This window comes from Lycorma delicatula, chromosome 5, assembly GCF_047948215.1.
Source record: "Lycorma delicatula isolate Av1 chromosome 5, ASM4794821v1, whole genome shotgun sequence".
Classification (NCBI taxonomy): Eukaryota; Metazoa; Arthropoda; class Insecta; order Hemiptera; family Fulgoridae; genus Lycorma; species Lycorma delicatula.
Window position 1 is genome coordinate 100,496,578 of NC_134459.1, and position 25,387 is coordinate 100,521,964.

A 25,387-nucleotide genomic window follows, 5' to 3' on the forward strand; every position below is an offset into this window, starting at 1 on the left:
GGGTAGTCGATACCCCTAAAATGTAAAAAAAAAACTACATTCAAAATCGGAAAACAACTGTGAATTTAGATTTTTCATGATGACCTAAATTTAATTTTTTATTATAAAAGATTTTTCTGAGTTATTTTGGAAAAAAGGAAATAAAGATTTTCAATAAAATGTAACTTTTACTTTATAAAAGTTTTTCATAAAGAATGAAATGCAGCAGGAAACTATAAAATTTATAATTTTGTTAAAGAGATTTTGTAGTTTAATACAGTGTAATTTATTTTAAAATGTTTCACAAAAATGAAAAAAAAAATCCTTTAAAAGGAATCATTTGGCTTTCAATGTTGTAATTATATTTACTATTAAATAGGTTTTTATAAAAATAAAAACTTGGAAACAAATTCTGACTGGCCTGTGGATTTCTTATGTATTTATACATACAGTATATCCAGAAAAAATGCCTAAATAAATTTTGCCTTAAAATATGGTTATGATTTGTAAATCTATAGAATACATCATTTTGTGCTGCATTTGAACTACTAACACAAAAATAAACTAGTCAGTCAGGCCTGGACCTCCGACTTGTTCGTTATCTTCATGGTTGTGAGAAACTTTCGCATTTATATGCTCGTTCAACCTCCAGGCGCTGATCTCTTTTCGGGTTTCTTGCCTTCTCGTGAAACCCGGCTACGCTTACGATCGTCCTAGATTCGATCTCTCCTTAGAGGGTATAACGAAAAAGATTGAAAAAACTACATGGAAGGAAGAAGAAAAATGAATAGTAAACGGAACGTTATGTACAAAAAAAGAAGAAACAGCGAAGAAGAAAGTATACAAACTTTACAAATACTTGAATAAAAAACTAAATTACAAAAGAGTAGTAATAACTATAACAGTGTGAATAATACAAACTTACAGATATTCATTAAATAAAAAAATAATTAGTAATTTTACTTTATTATTTTTCTGTTGCCTTGGTTAGGGGAGAAATATAAAGGAGTAAGAATTAATTTTTTTTCTTTAATAAATATCTTTAATTTACAATTCTACCTTCAAGTGGGCTAGGTCCACGATCTGTAGCTTAAACCTTCTTCCCTGGGATAACGAATGTATCCTGATAATTTTATAGCAATCGGTCGGTTGGTTCTCGCGTGATGCTACTGCAAACAAACTTTCGAATTGTCTGTCTGTTCCGGCACCATGCAAAACCAACCGACCGATTGCTTTTAAATTTGCAGTATACATTCGTATTATCCCAAGGAAGGCCTCTGATATTATTTCATTTTTTAAAAATTATTACTGAATTATTATTTATCGTATATTTTTTTTTACAATTTAATTATTAATAAATCAATATATTAAAATTAAAAAAAAAAGTTAAAAAAAGGAGATGAATTCGGATTCAAACCGATGTGCCACCATTCCCTTGTAAGATCCAAATATTTTATTAATTAAAATTTTATTTGGCTGTAACTCTGGAACCAATGAAAATAAGTACCACTTACGATATATCGTTAAAAAGCTTTCAATGAGGGCTTATTACTGCAGTTAAGAAAACGTCCAAAAACCAGATTCTTTTGAATTTTGTACTTTTTTGGACACTTTTGATTCAGTCGATTGCAATCAAAAGGAGAGATGCACAACTAGATATTACAACAGTCCTAAATCCAAAATTTTAACATTCTACAGCTAATCGTTTTTGAATTATGTCAGATACGTACGTACAGACATCACGCCGAAACTAGTCAAAATGGATGGATTCAGGAATGGTCAAAATGGATATTTCCGTTGAAATCTGAAAACCGAAATTTTACGCGAACATAGTACTTCCTTTACTTAATACAATGAAGTAAAAAGCAGTATTTTAATCTTCTAGTTAATTATCTGACGTAGTTTTATTATTTTTGAATTTTATTTCATTCTTGCATCTTATAAATATCTTGTGTAATGAATATGAAACTCGTTTCTTGATTATAATGATATTTCTAAACGTGACCTAATCATTTAATTGAATATCGATAACAAGAAACTATTTATAGATCTTGTGAAGTAAAAAAAATTAACTTTTAACATAAACGTTAATTAATTTTGTTATCGCATTTTATTGCTTAATTAAAAGAATTCTGTAGCAATTTCTATTCTTTTTTTTGTACGTAGTTACGAACTAATAATTATCTCAATTTATTTAACACTAAGTTATTTCTTCTGCACATGTTACAAAGTATCCTAAAATACAAACAGCGTCCTTAGCCGTTGTTAACAAACGAATTTTATAGAAAAAAAAAAACAAATAAAAAAATAAAACCATAGTTAAATAACGTCGGGCATGTGTAGAGCACGGATTGACAACTGATTATTATATCATATGCCGCGGGCATCATCTAGCAGATCAGTCAAGATTTGAAAGAATGACATTATATTCTTCCCGTTTTAAAAATCTGGGTCTATTTTTAGTAGTTGTAACTAATATGCTAAACTCATTTCATTTTATTGAAATACACAAAGAACAAAATTTACTTTTTATTAGTTACTAAGTTTGTAATATTTTAGATTCACATATAGTTACCACTGTAGGTGCTACTTTATAGCACCAATTGATTAACAACAGCGATAAGGGTTACTAATGATATATTACCCAAGCTTATCGTTTATTTGTGCGGATCACTCATTAATGGATTTAATCTATTACACGACAGGGTAAGGGTAATCAAAAAGTATTTACTTGGAATGGAGGGAGAGAAAGCTATTAGGGAGTGAATGATATTTGATAAGAGTAAGCAATAATTTATTGATGAGTAGAATAAGGTGTAGTACTGTAGACCGGTTCGAACTTATTTTTGCAGTGTTGAGTAAACATGGTTATCATACATAACAACGCAGGTTACGTCATTACAAAATCGGTTTTTTTTTTTTAGTTTCACAAGCGTACAATAATTTACCGCGGATTCCACTTAATTTTTTATCGTGATAGACTTTATAAATTTTTTAAGCGATTAATATTTAATTTTAATTAAAAACAAATCATTCGAGTTAACTGTTTGTTACTGTAAACATTTTTTACGGCTAAGCTTTTTGTGTTAAGCCGTGAGTATATAACACGGTTATAACGTGTTATACACGGGTATAACACGGCTAAATGGTGTCATTATAAATATTTCCTTTAGGTAACTATTTTTAAACGAATTATTTCCCCATATATTATTTAACTAAGCCCAAATCGACTTTTTGGAATTGACGACATACGATACTTGTATAAATACAAGTACATACATGTATCGTATAAATACGATACATACTTGTATAAATCTCATGACTTCAATTCCGATTTGGTTTGCTTTTTCATCTAAAGTGTATAATGTAAAAACTTTTAATTTTTTTAAAAAGAGTTGTTACAGTATTGTAACAACTTTCTTTAGGAGCTTACCTTTGAACTGTATGTAATATGTTGAAAGCTTCCTTTTTCCATTAACTTGTCGGCATCAATTTTTATTGGTTGACGCTGAAACGTACAATTCTTTAACTTTGTATTATTTATGACTGGTTAATTGTATTTCTCATTTAGACAGTGTTTTTAATTCATTAAAGTCCTTTTTTTAACGAAATATTATAAGACAGTTGTCTAAATGATATTCTTGTTTTATACCGAAAATAAAGAATGTAAGTTAGGATTGGGGGAAAAATTCTTCATATTCTCCCGATAGATGGTAGAAAAATTAATCATATCTTGCAACATTTGCGTTTTTTTGAAAGGTGACATATCAATGTGTATTTTTGGAAAGTTTATGATCGCATTATTTTATTTATTTCAACTTAATACGAGTTGAAAATGAATGAAAATAAATAAAATATTCGATACATTTTGAAATTTTATTATAAAAAGGGAAAAATGCGACTCAAGCCGCTGAAAAAAAAATTGTGATGCTTATTGACAAGATACAGTGGCACAAAGTCGGTTCAAACGTTTTCGATATAGAAAGTCTGATGTCAACAATGCACCTCGCTCTGGTCGGCCAGTGACAGAAAAATCGATGAAATCATAGAAAAAATTCAGCAATACTGGCACATTAGCAGTCGTGATTTCAGTAACGAACTAAACATCATCTATAAAACAATTTTAATCCGTTAGAAGGAGATTGGATAGAAAGCACTCGACGGTTTGTGTGCCATATTGAAAAATATGATTTAATATTGAAAAACTTAATGGATCGAATTTCTATCTGCGAATCAAACAATGAACAAAATACAACCGTTACCGTTACGCAATTGGTTCATTACGTAAAATAACGTGGGAAAGAGATCGTGGTAGAAGGAAGATGAAGTTCTGCTAACGGTGGCAAACCCGAATTGACACAAAATAAGTGATACTATGGGAAAGGAGTTGCCTACTATGAACTGCTGCCGATCAGTCAAACGATTGCTTTTAACCTCTACTGTCAACAACTGTAAAGATTTTGCCAAGGAATCGATAATAAACGATCAGAACTGATTAATAAGAACTTCTTCCATCACGACAATGCCACGCCCCACACGTTTTTAGTGACCCTCGAAAATGTACAACTTGGCTGAGACGTTTAGATGCATCCACAGTTTAGTCCAGACGTTGCAATGTCCGGCTATATTTGTTTCAGTCTTTGAAGAACATTCTTAATGGTATAACATTAACTTCAAAAGAGGGGTATGAAAATGACAACACAGTTTTTCGTCCAGATTACAGAAGTTCTACAACAACGGGATTACGGTTTTATCTCAAAAATGGTAAAATGTGATCAATCAAACCGGCTCATATTTGGTGTAACAAACCTCATTTCAAATACAAAAAAACTTTGTTTTACTTTTGCGTTAAAGTTAGAAGAGACTTTTCCTCAACCTTACAAGCTCTTTACACTAGGTCTACAGTTTCGGGCCAGTTACTGAATTATGTACGTTATCAGATTCTGAATTCTAGAAAATTCATTAAAAAATGAAAGTTGTAAGTATTCCCCTTCTTTCAGGCAGACTGGGGATCTGGCCGGTTTATAATTCAGATCGATAATTCCGCACGTCACACCACTTTGAGGACGAGAGAGGTATTCTCAACAAGAAACCTACATTTGTTCTCTGCTATCTAAAATAAATCCTCTGTTATCATGCAAAAACATCGTTGAGAGGTTGAAGAAGAGATACATTGCATTATTTCACTACAGAAACACGTTTACCGCTTCACACAATCTGCCCCAGTCTTTCTAGAATTGTAACAAAGGTTAAGTGTCTGAAATGCTCAGAAATGCTTTATGTTTTTAAGTAATCATGTTCATTATAAAGCGAGTGAGCGTAAAGGAATACTTTAAGGATGAATATCAACTGCGCTGCGATGAATTATGATGATACTAAGCAGTACATTCGGGTCAACGGAGACCATACTGGAGTGGAAACCAATTCACTCCTTACTTTCCTTAATAAGATTTATTGTTCTTAATAATCCTTACCTTCTTGATAATATAAGCCGGTTTTGGGAGCGATTTATAAATCATGCTAGTTCGTCTACAGATGTTAAGGTTACCCGTATCTAACGTACATTAGTGATGTTGGGAAAATATAACCCGACTCCCGTACGTAGGATGGAAATATCCTTATCGAAAAAGGTTTGAAAAACTTCTTTAAATCCGTCCTTAAAATACTAAATAATAAACAAAACTTGAAAAATTAGACCCGCCAATTAAGATAAACCTTTTAAAAATGCACGCCCGATTAGAATCATCCAGCAGCAAGGGACTCTGTCCAGGTTCTGCGATTTGTAGGGAGAAATAAACTCCCGCCAACTTTGCATTCCATTCCATCTTTAAATAGGTTTATCTCGTTTCGCGGCTCCTCTATGAACAGATTGTTTCTTACTTATTATTCATCCTAGCGAATTTTTTATAGGCTTACTCAGTCTATGAAAAGATGTGGGACGTCGAATTAATGTGTATTGATATTTCTGTAATTTGAGAAAGATGGCTCTGACTATGGACCCATCTGGTCTTTTTAAAAATACTAAGACGTGGGATTTCTGCATAGAATCGTGTTTTTAAATTCACTCGATATACTTTTTCGAAGATATCAGCTTGTAAGACACATCTTAAATTTACTGTTTAAATTTAATTTTATCACAATTAAATTAAATTTAAACAGTAAACAGGGAATATAAAACAAAATGACAATTTATTTCCAGGTAAGTTCTTATGCGCGATGGTAAAATAAAAAAAGCTCAACCTAGGGCTGAGGTGCTTAACGGATAAATCCAAGTCTCATATTTTCTAATACATAGATGAATACAGTAAAAAAGCTCTTATTAGATATTGTAACAAATTTTACAATTATGTACAATATGAATACATATGCTTCTTTATTGCAATGCGCAAAAATATAACTAATAATGACGAGCTTAAAATCTAAAAGAAGGCTAATAAATACCATTTTCATTGAAAATAATCTCTTGCGAAAATCTAACTGTAGGTTAACAACAACAGACATCTCGCATTACCTACAGCAGAGTACTTAAATCATTCACTCGCTGCCCAGATCGGTCAAGGGCACTATGCAACGAACAGATGATGCACGACACACTTAAACCAGAAATACTCCTACGTCAATAGCCTTATTATCTTTCACACGCACACAAGCAAGCAACTATGCAAAATAAAATTAAAGAGAAATAAAAAACAGAATGTGTTTTTTTAATTTAAAAAACAGCAGATAATGTAACTAATTGTAACGTAATACGATTACCTAATATAAATGAACTTATATAAATGAAATATTAAATAGCCTGGCAAATTCTTAAAAAAAAATTACTACAGACAAAACAAAAAATCATGGAAACTGAAGTTATAAAAAATCCCTTTCGGTACGCCGGAAGGCGGAGATAGATTTCACCGGTGATGAGTACGGGATAAAAACGATTTTCACCTTAAAGTTAAGAAAAACTTCAAATTTAATCAATACAATGGTTTCACGTGAAAAAAGTTTCACATGTTTAGCATACGACAAGCCCCATCTTACAATTCCAGCAACATTTTGGTCATCCCTTGACGTAAGAATTGGTGATACCAAAAATTGTTTCAGACAAAGGTTTTAGGTAATGTTTAGAGGACTAACGACCACTTTAAACCGATTCGATACTGTGCCTATTAAGGTTGGGAGGTATGATTCTTATTTGTCTTCGAAACCCCATTATTTAACCTTCTGGGCCAATGGTTGGTGATATAAAATAAAACTTTACTTAGGCTTACAAACAATGCGGGTGCCTAAACAATAAATTTATGTTGTGTGTTCAATTCTTTCCACTTGAGTTGATTACATGTATAAAAATGCTTAATGGCAATCTAGCAAACAATAATAACTCCTTAACCAATGACTAATGCTCTGATTGGTATTATATACAGGCCCCTATAAAAATGTATACATGCAGTTAGAAATGATGTCTTTCATTACGATTGTATTTAGAGACATCATTCGTAGTACACAATGTATGTATAAAGAAATAAAATTTAGTCCAGTTTATATCGTGTTCAGTGAAGATATTTGGATAGTGTTTTTGTGTGGACATATTAATTCATAATTACTCATTGTTTTTCGTAAATTTTTTATAATATATTATTTTTTGTTTCATTTTTGTTCATGTGTTATTAGTGCTGTTTGTTATGACAGAATTTAAACCCATAGTTAAGAAAAAATACTTCGGAGTCAACCGCGTGAAATTATTAATAATGCGTATGATTTTATGAAAAGAGAAGCTCTAAAAGTAGGTAAATTAACTGACGAAAAATATATATTTGGCATTCAAAAATGTAAAGAAAGAACTGCCGCTGCTTGTGGGATATCAAGAACACACGTTCAAAAACTCAAAAGAGAAAAAAAGATATATGATTCTTCCAATCAACATCCCAGTCATGTTCTTTCAGCACACCGAAAAAGTATAAATGACGTTCGAAACCTGTCAGTGGACTGAACAGTTTTGATTTAGGTGTAGTAAAAAAAAAATTTTTTAATGAATTTCATTCAAAGAAGAATGAATTGCCTACTCTAAAACAAATAAATTTCGACACGCCAGAAGGCAGAGGTAGATTTCACCGGGGCAAAATAGGGGTAGGCGAACTTGATTCTCTGCATATTAAGGGAGCTATAATTTTTTTGTTCTTGAAACTCCATTTTTTCCACCCCTTGGCCCTTATCGAAAGAACAGTAGGAACTTTAAACGAATTCGATATTTTACTTAATAAGAAAGTTATCATTTTTTTTTGTTTTTGTCATCCCTTGCCGTAAGGATTGGCGTATCAAAAATTGTTTAAGACAAAAGTTTTAGGTAATGTTTATTGCACTTACGACCGCTTTAAATCGATTCGATACTATGCCTATTAAGGGAGGTATGACTTTTTGTCTTGTAAACCCAATTTTTTCCACCCCCTGGGCTAATGGTTGGTGATATCAAAAAACTTTACTTAGATAAGTTTTAGGCGCTTATCCAAAGAGTAGTAGGAACTTTAAACGAATTTGATTTTTTACTTAATAAGAAAGTTATAGCGAAATTTTGTTTTTTTTTCGGAAAAGCTCCCCATGGTCCGATTTTGGCTGTTAACGAACTTGACCGAGATTTTGGGTCGAGCTATTTTTAAGGAACAATTTGAAAGCGATTGGCACAAAATTACGGAAGTAATCGTGTCCACAACAAAGTGAAATATATATATATATATATATGTACATATTAATATATATATATATATATATTTTTTTTTTTTTTTTGAGCTGACGGTGGTTTTGGGGGTCTGAGTAACGTGAAACGCGAAGATATGTCGAAATTTTCCGGAAGTCGAATTATTGTACCCATTACAATAGGTAGTTTTATGAAATCTACCTAAAATATCTACTTGTAAATATTTTCACAATTACATTTTTCCTTTATTATTACCTCGTAACATCAAAAACGTTTTTCTGATTTTTTAAATAACTTAACTTCTTAATTAAAAAAAAATATTCTATAGTGATCAATTTACTATTAGTACCATTTATTTATTTTTTTTAGCTTTAAAAAATAAGCTCTTAGAATTTTTCAACTTTTCAGAACTCCAGAATCAAAAACTAATAAAATATTGGTAAAAAAATTAGTAAATTATTCGTTATACAACACAAGGTTCGATTTTTATTTTTTTTTATTTACAACACGATTTTTATTATTATTTATAATATTGGTAATTTTAAAAATATTTATACATTTATTTACTTACTATTGTAATGACCAGTACATTTCCTTTATAAGTATATATATTACAATAACTTCAGTGCAAACAGTACTTCAAGCCGTACACGTTATGGAAATAACAAAGAGGAAAAAACTGTGGCAAAAAAATCAATTTAGAGGGGGAGTATTCTAAGGAATCCGTCTTTTGTTCTGAACAGTGCTTCGATTCCTATTTTGATGGAGTGAAGAAATGACTAGTCTGGAGTGGTGCAACTGCTCCATGAGTATTACAAAATGACTGAAGGCTGATCAATATTCTGTCATGAAATTCTATTTCAGCCAAAAAACTAGTATTAAAAAAGTAGGCAATCATTAAAAATAATAACAAAACTTTGTCATAAATTAAAAAAAAATAATAATAATAATGATGCGAAAACAACTTTTTGTGATCAAGGTTGTGTAATTTACTCAAAATTCTGTATAATATATGAGCATGTTTATTGGCACATATTGATTGTGGTATATTGATACATATAAGAATATGTATCTTTTTGAACATATTCTCAAAATTTTACTAAAAGAATAGGTGTTAAAGTTTACAAAATAAACGGAAAAAAACAGCAATAAAAAGTAATTTAATTCATTTTTTTCTTTTAAAATTAAAAGAAAACTAAATTTGGCGTTAAATTTCGACTTTTTGAAATCGATAAACAAAAAGTAGTTAATGGAACCCTTAACTAATTAACAGATCCTAATTTGCTGCCAATCGAAAATAAAGTTGATAATTTAAAAAGGGATTAAAAAAAAACTTTTCAGTCTTTTTTCATTAAAAAAAATTATTTTATTAATGATGTTCACAAAAAATGATTAATGATGTGAAAAAAATGATGTTCACAAGTACCGAAAGGGCGAGAAACTTGAGTCTTCATAATAGAAAAAGAATGAAGATAAAAGATGTAATAAGTCTGCTGCTAAGAACGTATTAAAATTTTCTAAAATACAAAATATTTTTACTTTAAGCACGAGTGTAATAAAATATATATTGCATTATGTTTTTTACTAAGTTTTTATTCTAAACTAGCAGACTCGGTATTCCTTCGCTATTGGTAGATTTGAATATATATATATATATATATTGATTAAATGAACATATAAATACACATAAAAACATAACAAATAAAACATTAACAAAATGAACATTACGAAACTTCAAAAATTTAACCTTTCCCTTTTACCGTTTCTCTCTTTCCCCTTTTCCCATTTTAATTTTACCATATTCCCTTCCTCCATTCCCCTTTCCCTTTCATCCAATTCCTCCCCTCCCCCATTTATCTTTCTCTTAATTCCCTTTTCCCCATTTCTTTTCCCCCTTTCCATTTCCCTTTTATTTTCCCTTTTTCCATTTTCCCCTTCTTCTCTGTTTACCTTCTTCCCTTTCTCTCTTTTTCCCCCGCGCGGAAATCGATCCAGTAGGGTTTTAGTCTACAGCAGACACACGTAACAGAAACACTGAAATGGAATCGTAAAATATTTAATATAGCGTGTGTTGCTTTTACGTCCAACATACAGCGCTATTTAAAAAAAAAACAACATGTTTTTACCTGTCGCAGGTACATAAAAACACGTGCATATTCGAATGCAACGTTGTCAAAATTTCAAACCAAACGGTGAAGAACTTTTGGAGATTTAAGATTTTGAACAAAGGAACATTTACATTTTTATTTATATAGATTTCTTCAATTTTCGGCCGAAAATAACCGGGTTTTCTCTGTCTCTCTCTTTTATTAGCCCTATAACAATCCAATAATAAATAAAAAAGAAAAATATCTTCAAATCGTCTATTTGAATAGGTGAATTTTCATATAAAATTCTTTCGCCTTAATTATAAGGAAAACATTAATTCACGACTGCTTTCTGTGAAAGCATGATATTGACTGTCACTGTGACAGCCAGTTCATGAAGTTGACGGAGCTTACAGAGTTAAATACCTCCTACTTTTCGGAGGGTTCGGAATGCCGATCGTACCAATATGTTTGGCTCAATGAAAAATCACTTTATTCCTTCCTTTTCTAAGTAACCCTGGCACGGTGTGATTATCACCTTGAGAAGAATGGATATATCGATTTCCTTACTTGTACCTGTGAGTTGTATCTGTATGTGACTTGTATCTCAGGTCGCCAGCAATATTTTTGATTATGACACCTTACAAAAATATATCCACCTACTTCGGAATTTTCCTTAATTGAAAATTAAAAGGCTTAGCTCATCCGGATTAAAAATTTCAAGTCTCGAATTACAAGAATTTGGGTATTTTTTCTTCAATTTAATCTATTCATTTCTTCGTTAAAATATGTTCAAAAGAATCCAAAGTAGTAAACATACAATTAAAATAAGTAGATAATAATGAAAAAAAAGCTCGGTTTAACTCCATAAAATACCAACGTCACACGATGAAAGCTCACGTTAGCCTTTTTATATAACCACTAAATAGGACAAAGAATTCTCAGGAACTTCCATAAGGTGAGTCGCCACTACCGATTACAAAAATACTAAGGATGCAGTAATCCTAGGAGTAAGCAAGTATCCGGTAGTTATCTAGCCAAAATATTATTCCATAGAAAAATGTAGTATAAGTAAGGGAAACCAGTGGCCACTGGAAAAGGAACGATAATTCACAGAGGATCCGCGAATCCAGACAAAGACCACATATCTTTCTTACATTTTCTGGATGCATATATCCAAGATAATTCTGTTAATGATTTTGCGTTGATCATCACAAATATACGATGAACAGGGTAATTCTCCTAAATATATTAATGAGATACCTGAAAACATAATCAGCCTTTTTTAAACCACCCCCAAAACTGTATATGTGGTATATGTAACTGAACTATAAATTATTCAGTCATATTCGTACTGAATCGTTTATGATGTGATACTCTTCACTAATTAATACAACTCAATCGCAACCTTGATCTCATAACAACCAATAACGATATTACACTATGATTACTAGCTTTTCATTAATTACATTACCTATAACATCGATTAAATTATATACCTTTATCTATATGTTATATTACCATTGCACGATTATGAAGTCTTAAAGCCTAACTAATAAAGATTTATTTACAAACAAGAACGATTTGAAATATACGTGTATAAACACTTTCATTGATTGAGCCAAGGGAGGTCCTGTTTTAATCTTTCAAAATTGTTTTTCGTTATATATTTGGCTGCTTGTCTATTTGTGACGTAGTTACAAACAAATGTATAACATGATTTTAATGAAATTTTGATATTAGGAAGGAATCCTTAGTATTAGAAAGGAGTACGTTGTGCAACGATCTTTTAAATAATTTTTTCAGTTTCAAAACAACAGCATCTTATAATTTATGAACAAAAGTATAGAAAAACTTGTGAAGTGGAAGTTTCCATCTTCAAACCACCAATTTGGGGATTTCCTTCCACTCCTGAGATTATACGCCATTTTCAGTCTATCTTTTAACGGTTAAACATTAGAAATTTTATATTTTACTCCACCTTTAACCCTAAAATTTGTCTCCGATATCATTCTAGCTGTGGAGGAACATTCTGCGCTTTTTTTGTAAACAATTTAATATTTAATCTTATATAGGTTTTCGATAGCTTATTTTTTATTATTTTCTTCTCGAACACTTTATATACAAAATAATTTGGATAAAACAACATAAAAAGTGAGATTATTATGGCAGTATCTCCTTGATAGTCATAATCCATGATGTCTCCGTGTCATTTGAAATTATCTTTACAATATTTCTAACGTTCTATAAACATCTGCCAAAATTTAAACATTCACTATCAATTGTAATAAAAAATTCTAGTTGGTATTTTACTCTAATTTTCACCGTATATTGATTAAATTTAGTAGTAGAGTTCAATCTGTTAATTCAGTAGAAAACGGTTGAAGTCTTCTGGTCAAAGTACTGCAACTGATATTTCCATAATAACCACAGCACAGGTTACGCTAAATACATCGGGAGAAAAATTTTAGGAACGTAAGATGAAAAACATCTATTATTATACGGGTCATTTGAGATTATGAACGAATTTATACAAAACAATTTACATTTCAAAATTAGTAATTGAAATTTTTATTATGATATTCGTGCCTAGAAATGATAACAGAATTAACTAAAACAAAAGAAAGTCACAAAGAGATAAATAAAAAGTAGAGGGACACTTTGTTTTTATCAGCGACAAAGAACGAACGACCTTGAGGAACAAAAATAATAACAGAAAAAGTCTGTTATGTATTAAAATACGTAAATACATACACACGTAACCTGTTCAGCGAGAGGCAGCGGACTGTGCGGCGGTTATAAACTATATACCTACGTCGATTACAATATAGTATGTCGCCATCACTACAAGCTAGATATCTACAGCTAGCAACCGGTGTAGACAACCGAGTAAGCTAGAGTTTGTGTCAAGTCAGTTTAGTGATGCAGTTAGAGCCGCCGCGACTAGGCCACTACCTGGTCTCGGCTCTTAGTAAGTGTGCTTTAGCCGTTCACGAACCGGTAGAAAGATCGGTTGCAGTCCTGGATAGCTTATTACCACATATAGACGAAGACTTACCACGTAAGTACAGATGTGAAAAACACAAACCAAAGAAAACATAACGCAGAATAAAATGTATAAAAATACGTTTATTTATATATTTATAAAATATTAGAACTGTTTTGTCTATAAACATTTAATTAGTTCCGTAATATTTTATCAAATGCCATTTGTAGCTCAGATGAATAAAGTAAAGCATAAAAATTATTATTCCCGGGGTAGATACGGGAACAGATTAATGTTAATTTAACAAACTAATATGACAGTAGAAGGTTTTCAAATCAAATCATGTTTTACTTTTTATATACGTTTAAGGCTTGCTTACTAAATGACCGATTTCAATGATTCTTTTATTTTGTAGAGATGGTCCTGTTGTAACATTTTTTCCATTTAAATAAAAGATTGAAATAAAAATTGTATTGTTTGTATGAAAACTTTTTGATTTTTTGACATCATCGTTTAGCATTTTCTTGCTATGGATAAAAGACTGATATACAAAGTATTTTCACGAAGAAATAAAGAAAAATAGTAGAAAAACTTTGTAAAACATAGATTAACTAATAATATAGATTTAATATATATTCTCCATTACGTGAACATTATATTTATATTGCTCACAGCAATAGTAATCTTGTTTGCTTCGTTTCTATGAATTATTTGCTTATTTTTTCATGATGCAGAAATCTCGTCTTTATGTTTTTAACGAAAGGAATCTCTTTGTAATGGTAGAATTTTTATAATCCCGTTATTATAATATAAATAAAAGTAAAAAGTGTAACATAAAATAAGTTGAAATAAAATGAAAGTTACACTTCAAAGGTTGTTCATATACGTTTTAATTCATAAATTTAGGAACTTTTAAGTCCGCGCCAAATTAATTCTACTTACACACTAATCAAATATATAGATAATTTGGCACAAACTTCATAAAGTCAAAATTAATGTAGAATTGAAACAATATTACTTTTAAGGGCGGTTTTTTAAAAATATTTTTTATTATTGCATTTAAAATTATTTTATTTCAGTGAAATAGAATTAATTACTACTACCACCACGATATTTTAAGCCAAAAAAACTATTAAAAACATTATCTGTTTTTTTTTGCTACTATTTTAATCGACTTATAAAAAAAAGAAAAATAGGTTTCGAATTCCACTCATGCATTATTACTTTTATTTGTTTATGTTTTTGTTTTAATCAAATGCACCGATTTTGATGTTTTCTTTTTTATAACAGAAAGTTCCTCTGATAGTCCCAAAATAAGCTTTTTCTAATTAATTTAAACGGACAGCTCTAATATAAAAAATTGTACGGCCATACAGATGATTTCAAGAAATTTAAATAATATTTTAGTCAATAATAAGTATTAATGGATTGTTGTAGCGTTGTAACATGTAGTTTTAAAATCGTGAAAGTTAGAAGTAGCGTCTCTGCCTTTCAACCGGAAAGTTCTGGATTTGAACGTCAGTCTCAGACTTGCAATTTTTTACATATAATGTTGTCTAATCTTCTACATAAAACATAAAAAAGTGTACTTATAACTGGGCGCACGTCTGTAAATACTAACAGAATACTAGTAGAATAGAATGATTACTGATGTAATCATCATACCTGTTATGATTTAATAAAAATCGTGTGAAGCATTGAAAATGTTAAGTTCTGAAATTTTGTTTTTTTAAGGAATAGGTTAATATTTTTGGTCGACAGATATTTCAAGAGTTTGATGCATATCTTCATTTTCTTTTATTCTGCCTCGATCGATTAATTTCTATTTATTTCTAATATTGACATCTTGATAAACATGATTTGCTATAAAAAGTCTTATTTTCATTTCCCCCTAACACTTTTACCTTTTACAGTTTTTAATTATTGATTGATTAACGTATCTACATATATACTTCTCCGATCTATTTTTAATTAGACTACGAATCTATTTTACTTTTTTTTACTTCTTTCTGTACATATTAGTTTTAAAAAGTACATTTTTAACTTTATAAAAATATCTGATTTACAACATTCTTTTATAACAATTCAAAAGTTTTTATTGTTTGCCATTCTGATATCCTATTATCCATATTTTGCTACCATAAGCTCGAGATATTCTAATTACAAGAGTAACCTTAAAAATAAAAATTACTTTTACTTATAAAAATACTTAATACGAAAATGATACAATTAAACTGTTTTTTAAACTTAACTAAATAACATAATTTTCGCTAACATCAAAAGTATTTATCATAGTGGCCAACGAGCTAAATAAAGGAAACAATTTTCAAAGTTACAGTGGTACGATCACGTAATGGTTGTTTTATATTCGAAATAGATGGGGTTTCTATTCAGTTTTTTTTTTTGTAAATACATCCTAAACGGGTAAAAGTGCAAAAACTCTGTCGCAGTAAGTGCGTCAGAAAGGCGGATTTCAGGTTTTAGTTTAGAAAGAAAGATTGTTGCTTTACTGAAATGATTTTTAAAAATAATATTATTTTCGGTGTTTTTATTGTATTTCATATTATGTTAGTACCATGTATTCAAAACGATTAAAACTGCAACACTGATTTTTTTCCAACTAGTTTCCTTCATACCAGATTACATCTTGATTTATTAAAAAACTAAAGTACTATAGCGAATTAGCTTTTTTTAAATGTAATTTTTTTTTTTTTTTTACTTTTCGAAGAAAAGTATACGGTATTTCTTTCGGTCGCATGGTTTGAGTGAGAGGGATGAAAATAGATTTTCTTTACGTTATAAGATATGAAGAGTACGAAAATACCATTCACTTAAATCGGGGTTTCCTTATATATAAGTCTATGCAACAAATTTTGTGGCTCGAAAATCTCCAAAACTAAACTATAAATTTCACTGAAATTTAGATATGCTGTAATAGTGAATCTGAAGTTATGCATGTGAAACTTCGATGAAGATTAGTCGAGTCGTTCTTGAGTTACGATTAATTTAAGATAGAATCGTGCATTAATGCTATCATAAAAACTACAGTTCCATTTAAGTATAAATCAAATATGCTAGATCGCACCACATACAGTTTTATTGAAAGTACATTTTACCAAAGCTTTTTATAAAATATTTTTTATTGCTTTATTTCTAATATTAAATATTAAGCTAATTATTTTTCGGTTTTTGTATGTATTATTGTTGTTGTGATTTTAAAAATAATGTTTATTATATACATTACATTTTAAAATAATTAGCTTAGTACTTGATGTTACTTAAATGCAGCTATTTTCATGAAAGCATTAGTTTCATGCACTTATCAAAAGCATGAAAGCATTAGTTTAAGTGCACGATTTAATAGTGCACAATAGTAGAATAGAAAAGCTGAAAATGTACCAAAATCCTCCGTTTTTAGGCTCTAACTCTGGTACTTGCAAACCAATTCGCTTGAAAATCAGTAGGGGTCGGTCAGTAGGATTATATCACCCCACCAAATTTCTTCAAAATCGGTTGAGATTTACGTCCGGTTCATTGGACGAAATGTTTTATACACACATACATATGTATATAAACATGACCGGGCAGGCACAGCAACGATTTCAATATTTTTTGGAAATATTATATATTTTATTTCGCATGGGAAGAACGGATTCCGAAAAATATACTTTTAAAAGATTCGTGAACAAAAAGACTTAAATAGATATAAAATGTTATCTACTTTAATATTATACAAAAATAAATACATTATGATAAGCGAGTTATATTGAAAAACCAAGAAACAAAACTTATATATATGTAATCTTACATAAACTATAAATAAAGTAATTAAAATTACACATTTTGTTGGAAGTAGTTTATTTATAAAGCCAAAAATTTAATGTAACTTCCAATAACCACAGACACCACGGTGGTGAAGCAGGTGAAAAGTTATATTGACCACAGTCAACGTACATTTACAGTTTCTTAATCTTTAACTCTATTAGGGCAACGCAGTGTGGATTCATAACTTCCTGAACGAGCAAAACATTTCCCGTAAAACATTATCAACTTACAGAGGTCGATCTAAGTGATATAATATATATATATATTTTTTTTTTTACTTCAGACACAAAAATTTCTTAAGCGGTTGAATAATTAAATCTTTTAACCGTTAATTAATGTTCAATTAAAAATTAATATAAAATAGAATATATTATTAAATGTGCCGTAATTTGGCACGGTGTTACTTTAATTGATAATTATATGGTTTAATACAATGCTACTCTGAAATAGATCTTGCAATTCTTGTGCGTAAAGTTTATAAAACAACATATCATTAAGTTTTAAAAACAGATTTATATACGTTTTAAAATTTGAAAAAAAAATAAAAACGAGAAAAGCTTGATACCATAGCATGTCATTTTAAATTCAATCTTATTATCATTTTTAAATACAGCAATGAAAAATAAATTTACTGAAAACGAATACTACATCTAGTTCTGTTTTTAATTAGATATCCTCTGCTTTATATTTAATCCTTTACTTTGTATTTTAATTAGATGCTGTGTTTTGGTTAAAATGAGCAAAGATCTACAAGTTAATAAAAAATTAAAAGCATCATGTAACCTTACGTTAAAGTCAATATAAAAAGTGAATAAACTTTTCTGAAAATCAAACACAACAAAACGTTTTCGAAAATCTTGGATTATAATAAAATACGTAAAAGATTCTTTCTACTGTACTGTATTTGATTTTCATTTGTCTTTGCATTGTTTAGCAGTAACGAGGATAGATTTACGTAATACTAGTAATCGATTTTCCATTTCACAATATACTGTAAGTAAACGGTTTTGATATTGTAACTGTACTCGTGAAGTTTAACCTAACTGCTCGAGTTCAAGTTCAATGTAAAACAAACGTAAGAGTACAAACTTCGATTTGCGATTTTGATGTACAACTTATCGTTTGTACAATATTATTTTTTATTTTCTTAAAATAATTATTAGTGATTTGGAACAGTAATACAAAAAAATGCCGTATTAATTTACAAACGAAAAGTAATCGGATCTGCTCACACTGTAAAGGTAACGCTAGATAGAGAAGCTGTTAAGGAATATCGTCGATAATTTCCTAACTAAATTATTCTCAATAGACAGGTATTTTCAGATACTCGTAGACTAAAGACGGCCACTCGAAATAAATTTAAAATTCAAAGTCATCAACAGATATTGCCTGTGATATAGCGAAGTCAAGGATGATTCCGTAGATTTATTCCAATGTAATCCAAGAAACAAACCAAAGGATTAACGGCAACCCTCAAATGGACATTTTAAACAGCTAATGCAATACTATCACTACAATTTAATTAAATAATTTGGTCTTGTTACAAAATTATTTTCAGAGTATTAAGCCTAACACATCATTTGTTATTTTCAAAACTTTTTGTTGCGTTTGATTTTCAATAAAAATGGATTTAAGAAAATGTTATTCGGTTTTTTGAGTCTAATTAGTCAATTTTCGAATTAAACTTTCTACAAATTTTGTGTTGAAATTTTATTTGATTATTAGCAACTTAACAAAGTAAATTTATGTAAAATCTGAAAAAGGGTGCTTTTCGACTTCACTTTTTTAGGTTTTACAACAATTTTCTCGGAACTACTGGAGGCAGTGTTCAGATCCATTTTTTCTTCAGTTTTTCAAGTAAGAATACATATAAAATTACTAATTTTGTGTAGAATATTAGTATAACATTACTTGATCTTTAGAGGATATATTTAGACGAAATTTATCGCTGGAAGTAACGCGAAAACAAAGCGTTCTCAGACTAAGTTTATTTAACATTTTCATTACTCTGATGGGAGGAATACGCCTACAAAATATGGCAAGACTTTCTGAAGCACTCATATAGGTTGCTTCAGAAAGTATATATATATGGTTGGTCGTATGACCTTCAAAAATGTTCCAAGATCATACGTGTGATAATGTAAAATTTTCCGCTCTTTTCATTAGTGGGGTCAAAATAAGTAATTCCATTTTAAAAATTGTGTTAACATTGATATAACGGTCAAGGTCAAGTTCAGAGTCACCATCAGGTGTGTCCCTGCAGTCCAAGTAACATTTGTTAGTCATTTTAGGTAGATTTCATAAGAAAGCTACCTACCTATTGTAATGGATACCATGATTCGACTTCCGTAAAATTTCGACATATCTTTGCGTTACATATCCCCCACACCCAAACCCATCGTCAGCTCAAACATTTATATATATATATATATATATATATATTTCACTTTTTTGTGGACACGATAACTGCCGTAATTTTGCGCCAAACACTTTCAAATTGTTCCTTAAAAATAAATCCACCTAAAATCGGTCGAATTCGTTAATGGGCAAAATCAGACCATAGGAGTGGAAATGGGATGGCTTTTTCGAAAAACGCTATAACTTTCATATTAGGTAAAATATCGAATTCGTTTATGTTCCTACTATTCTTTGGATAAGGGTCTAAAAATTATCTTAGTAAACTTTTTGATATCACCAACCACCGGCCCAGGGGATGGAAAAATGTGATTTTGAAGACAAAAAATATCATACCTCCCTTAATAGACACAGAATCGAATCGGTTTAAAGTGTTCGTTAGTCTTCTAAAACTTTTGTTTGAAACAGTTTTTGATATGACCAACCCTTACGGCAAGGGATAACCAAAATGTGGCTGGAATTGTAAGATGATGGGGGGGGGGGGCTTGTCGCATGCTAAACATGTGAATCGTTTTTTCACATGCAAGCATTGTCGTATTGAGAAAATTGAAGTTTATCTTAATTTTAAGGTGGAAATCTTTTTTATCCCCTACTTGGCACCGGTAAAATTTACCTCCGCCTTCCGGCGTGCTGAAAGGGATTTTTTTTTATATTGTGTGTAGTTTACAAGAAAATTGCCCTTGCGGATTAAAGTGAAACACCCGAAATATATATATTTGCTTGTAATGATTTTATCTTATATTATTTAAAAAATAATATAAAATGGAATATATTACAAAAATAAAAACTGATCAAAGAAAAGATTACTTAAATGATTTTACCAGAAACACCATTTTCAAAAACAGAAGAGAATTTAAAAAAATGCAAATCGCAAGTTTACTTCACAGTAATAGTAAGAAAGTATAACAAAAATTGTATATTGACATCCGTCTGGCAGAAAGGAAATACAAGTCTTTTTAAAAAAGCTTAAATTTATTGTTACCATACCTACATCAAATTTTCCTTGGTCGTTGTAAAGACCAAACGAAGAACTAACTACCTCTCAGATAGACCAGCCTTTATAAATTAATATTTTTTTTAAAGACAATAAAAAATTTAGGTTATGTAGAACAGACTAAAAAAAAAAAAAAATTGTAGTAGAGGATCATTTCAAAGTTATAAATTCAAAAGATTACAGAGATTATTCGTGACCAAACATTTCTAGAAATTGATCATAAAATATATTTATTTACAACTGAAATTTCTTAAAATTTTCATAACACCAGTTAGATAAGAAACTTTATTATTAACAATAGAGAAAATTCATAAATAAATTCGGAACCAAGATTTTACAATAACTTTTTAAATTAAAAAATTATTTAATATATTTTGTGAAAAGAATACTTTTAGTTTAAAATTAATAATGATAATTTCGTATGTTAAGCAATCATCAAACAGGCACTGAGAAACAGAAGAAATACCAAACAATAATAATAAAAAAAACATTAAATGACAAATAATTTCTCCTTTCGAAACATTACTGAAGACCAGTATTTTTATAGTAAGAGTAAATTTTAGTAGAAAGTATAAATATATAGAGAGGAGTATCATAGAAAGCGTAAATTCAGATCAAAACATGTAAACACGTAATGGTCATCTAATTTTAAATTTTAAGAAAATTTTTGGAAACGTTTTTTCGAGTAGATGGTTTTCTAAATTATCTTAATAAACGTTTTGCATATTTTTTTACTTGTGCTCATATTTGTTTTTAAATAAAAATATCCTATTTTATATAAAAAGAAAAGGGTCCAGTCTAAGCGTAGAATCTAACTGATATAAACTATATTGCAAGAGTTTTTCTTTCCGTTTGGACTGGTCATTTAACTTTTCAATTTTTGTTTTATTTTTACGTTTTTTTGTTTCGTTATGTTATTTCTAAAATTTAAAATTTATTTTTAGCTACTGTTGATGACTATTTAACAATCCAAATGCGTTGTTATAACATTTTTTTTTGCAAATTATAGAGATGTTTTATTTTATGTAATCGGTTCTTGAGCTTTTTCTCTGTTATTTTATTTAAAATAATTATTTAGTACAACTTATTATTTACAAAATAAAAATACATTTTTATTGTTATTTATATATTTACTGGAAGCAATTAACCGTGTTATGTCAATATTTTACATTGTGATAATGTTACCGTACAAATTTTATTTTTGTAAACGATAAACATCCTACCCTACTTAACGGCATTTGTATGTGTGTCTGTGTATGCGTTCCCCTTAGCTTAGCACCGGAATGTACCGATCACTAAACGGAAAATCCCGATGTGTTAGTACATGTCTCGTGGTGGTCAGGTATACTTGTTATATTATTATACATCGATATACTGTGTGTATATATATATATATATATATTATATATATATATCGAAATCTTGGAAAAATTTAGTACTTTTTAACTGGATCCGAATTTTCGGACGAAAATTACAAATATATCGAAAACGGTCGGTCCTAGTGCTCTGAGAAATTTTTTAGATCTCCCACGACTATACGCCATCCGCTCCCAGTGGCACCAGTCGGATGACAATTTTTTTAAGTGCTCCTGTGGCGCCGTTCGTAAATTACGGAAGGGGTGGGATGGAGTAATATCTCGGCAACAGCTATTCCTATTTTCACGATTCAAACGGCGTATATATATCAGCAGGTCGAGCGATAACTGTTTAACGTATCGGATACACTCTTGATCGACTGGATCTTCGTTATCCGGAAATTAAATTGTTTAGCCCGATGTTTTGATTGCACTCACCCACCGTAAAACGTACCCATCCGATCTTTCGCTAAATACGCTCAAACCTGTGCGCTTGCGCAGCTGTAAAGTGTAAACTTATGAAGACTAAAAATTAGAAAATAAAAAATATATAAAGACATTTTAGAAAGCACTCATATTAAATGCACTAAAAAGTAGAAAATAAAAAAAATATGTAAAAAACTTTATAAAACACTACTCTTAAATTAAACGCACTAAATATAAAAAATAATTTTAGGACTGTATCTCAGAATGAATTTGACAACAAGCTTTGATGGTGATGTGTAAGATTATGGGAAAATCATAGCTTCAAATTAAACATTTGGTGTTTTTGCCAATTTTTCTTATGCGTGATGAATGGCCTAAAGAGTGAAGTGCAAAAACACGCATAAGAAAAACTTGGCAAAAATATCACATTTTTAACTGACGTTACATCTATTTTAATTATTCAAAAGAAATTATTTTTACACAAGAGGTAATCAATTTTGGACACTTAATAAACCCATTTCGGGGCGTCACCCGTCCTGAGGGCCTAGCTGCGAAGGCGTGTGGTAGGCATGCCCTGCAGCTAGTATTTCAATAAACCGTTATACATATTTGTGAGGGAGTATGCGTACGTGCATAAACGAGTTTCTGTAGGACGTCAGTAATATCCTTTATAAATTGATATTACCTAAAGCAACTAGAAATTTGACAATCCTAAAATAGACACACATATGGTAATGTTAGTGACATTTAATATGTAACAAGCTCACATCCCCTATAAAGATAACAGCAACATGGATCATAGCTCGAAAGATTTATTTAAAATGGCTACGAGTTTAAAATGAATCTATAGTATGCGTTGAAAAAATAAAATACTTGTCATTAAAAAATTATCTTATATTTTACGAAAAATGGTTTTGGGAAAAAAATCGATAAATTACGACAAATTACGCATATTCTGTTTTTCGTTGTTTCCCCATTTCAATGTTTCATAATATCTTAATAAACATTAGCTTATCGATCTTATAAAAATTTGCTTCTAATAATTAACTACGTTTTAAGAAAAGGATTTTTCAATCGTTTAATAAGTACTTGAAAAATATTAATATTTCGGTTCTTATTAAAAACTGTTGTTTGTTTTTCAAAGAATTCTATTTCAACAACACAATTTAATAAGTATAATACGTAGTATAATTTCAATTAAAAAATAAATAGAAAAAGGTCAATGAAAGAGAAAAAAATTCATAAAAACAGTCAGGAATCTCGAGCTCCTGTAAAAACACTGATATGAACTTAAAACTAAATCACTGTACATTTTCACAGAGATCCATTTCATTATCACTAATAAAAAAAAGAGAAGAAATTTACCGGGTGGGACAAAAATCAGAAAAAATTTAATTTTTTTTATTATTAAAATATTATAACTTTCTTTTTTTCAGATTAAATTTAAATAAAAACAATATTCATTTTGTAAAAATACACCCTCCAAGAAAGAATAAAAAGTAGTCACATTTTGTTTGGAAAGTCAGAGGAGTATTTCTGAAACAATTAAAATTTTTAAAAACTAGAAAATCACCTTCCAGCGCAACCATTCGCACAACAGTTTTGAAGTTTGAACATACCAGATCAGTAGAAGACGCCAGAAAATCAGCAAGACCAAGATCTAGAAATAATGAAAACATTAAGTCTGGAAGGAGCCGTGTATCGGAGGATGCCGCAATGTCAACACGAAAACGTTTTACTCAGTTGGGTATTAATTGAACATCATTGTGCAGATTATTGAACAAGGATTTAAAAATATTTCCTTACAAAAAACAATTAGCCCTTAAAATGACTCGAACGAATACGCATTACGCCTGGAATACTGCCGGCGATTTATCAACACTGACGATTACTATTTGCCTAATTTGTGAATGAGTGACAAAGCTCATTTTCACCTTAGCGGTTATATCAACAAACAAAATGCTCGTTTTTAGAATACTTCAATTCCCAAGTTATACATGAACGTCCAATACAACCACAAAAAGTTACGGTGAGGTGTGTTCTTTCTCAACAATGAATCTTCGGGGCGTATTTTTTTTCTTAAGAAAATTGTATTTTGGTGACATTGAATGGCGATAGATATCAGCAAATTCTTGAAATATTTTTCATTCCGGATCTTGGAGATGATATTGAAGAGGCTGGTTCCAGCAATTTGGAGCTGCGGCTTACAACAGCAGAGCCACAATGGAGTTCCTTAGGTCAAAATTTGGAAATCGAATAATTTCGAGAAATTTAGATTTTCATTGGCCTCCAAGGATACCGGATTTGACGGCTCCTGATACTCTTCTTTCGAGTTATTTGAAAGAAAAGGTTTATATAAATACGCCACAGAATTTAGAAGAGCTAAAAAAACAACATTCAAGCCGAAATAGCGGCAGGAACATTGGTTTTAACTATGGTAAATTTGTTAAAAAGCGTGTAGATTTGTGAACGCTTCAGAGATCAGCATTAAAATATATTATTTTTAAAAAAGTTAATTTGGCCCAAATATATATATATATTTATATATATATTTTAATATTAATTTTATATTTATATAGTATAATTATCGCTGGGTAATTTTAATTTTAACAAAATTAATAAATAAAAATATTTTCATCA

The 25,387-nt window shown here is 30.0% G+C and overlaps 2 protein-coding genes across 2 annotated transcripts in view; one reads left to right on the forward strand and one right to left on the reverse strand.

The window, feature by feature from the left end:
• Positions 1-25,387, reverse strand: part of Brf (Brf RNA polymerase III subunit) — a 195,889-nt gene that overhangs the window by 45,529 nt on the left and 124,973 nt on the right. The gene's annotated exons all lie outside the window — the stretch shown is intronic.
• Positions 13,581-25,387, forward strand: part of lute (BTB/POZ domain containing protein 3 lute) — a 98,199-nt gene continuing 86,392 nt past the window's right edge. Inside the window, exon 1 of the mRNA XM_075366758.1 lies at positions 13,581-13,807. Coding sequence (XP_075222873.1) covers positions 13,669-13,807 — 139 coding nt within the window. The 5' untranslated portion in view covers positions 13,581-13,668. The remainder of the gene's footprint in view (positions 13,808-25,387) is intronic.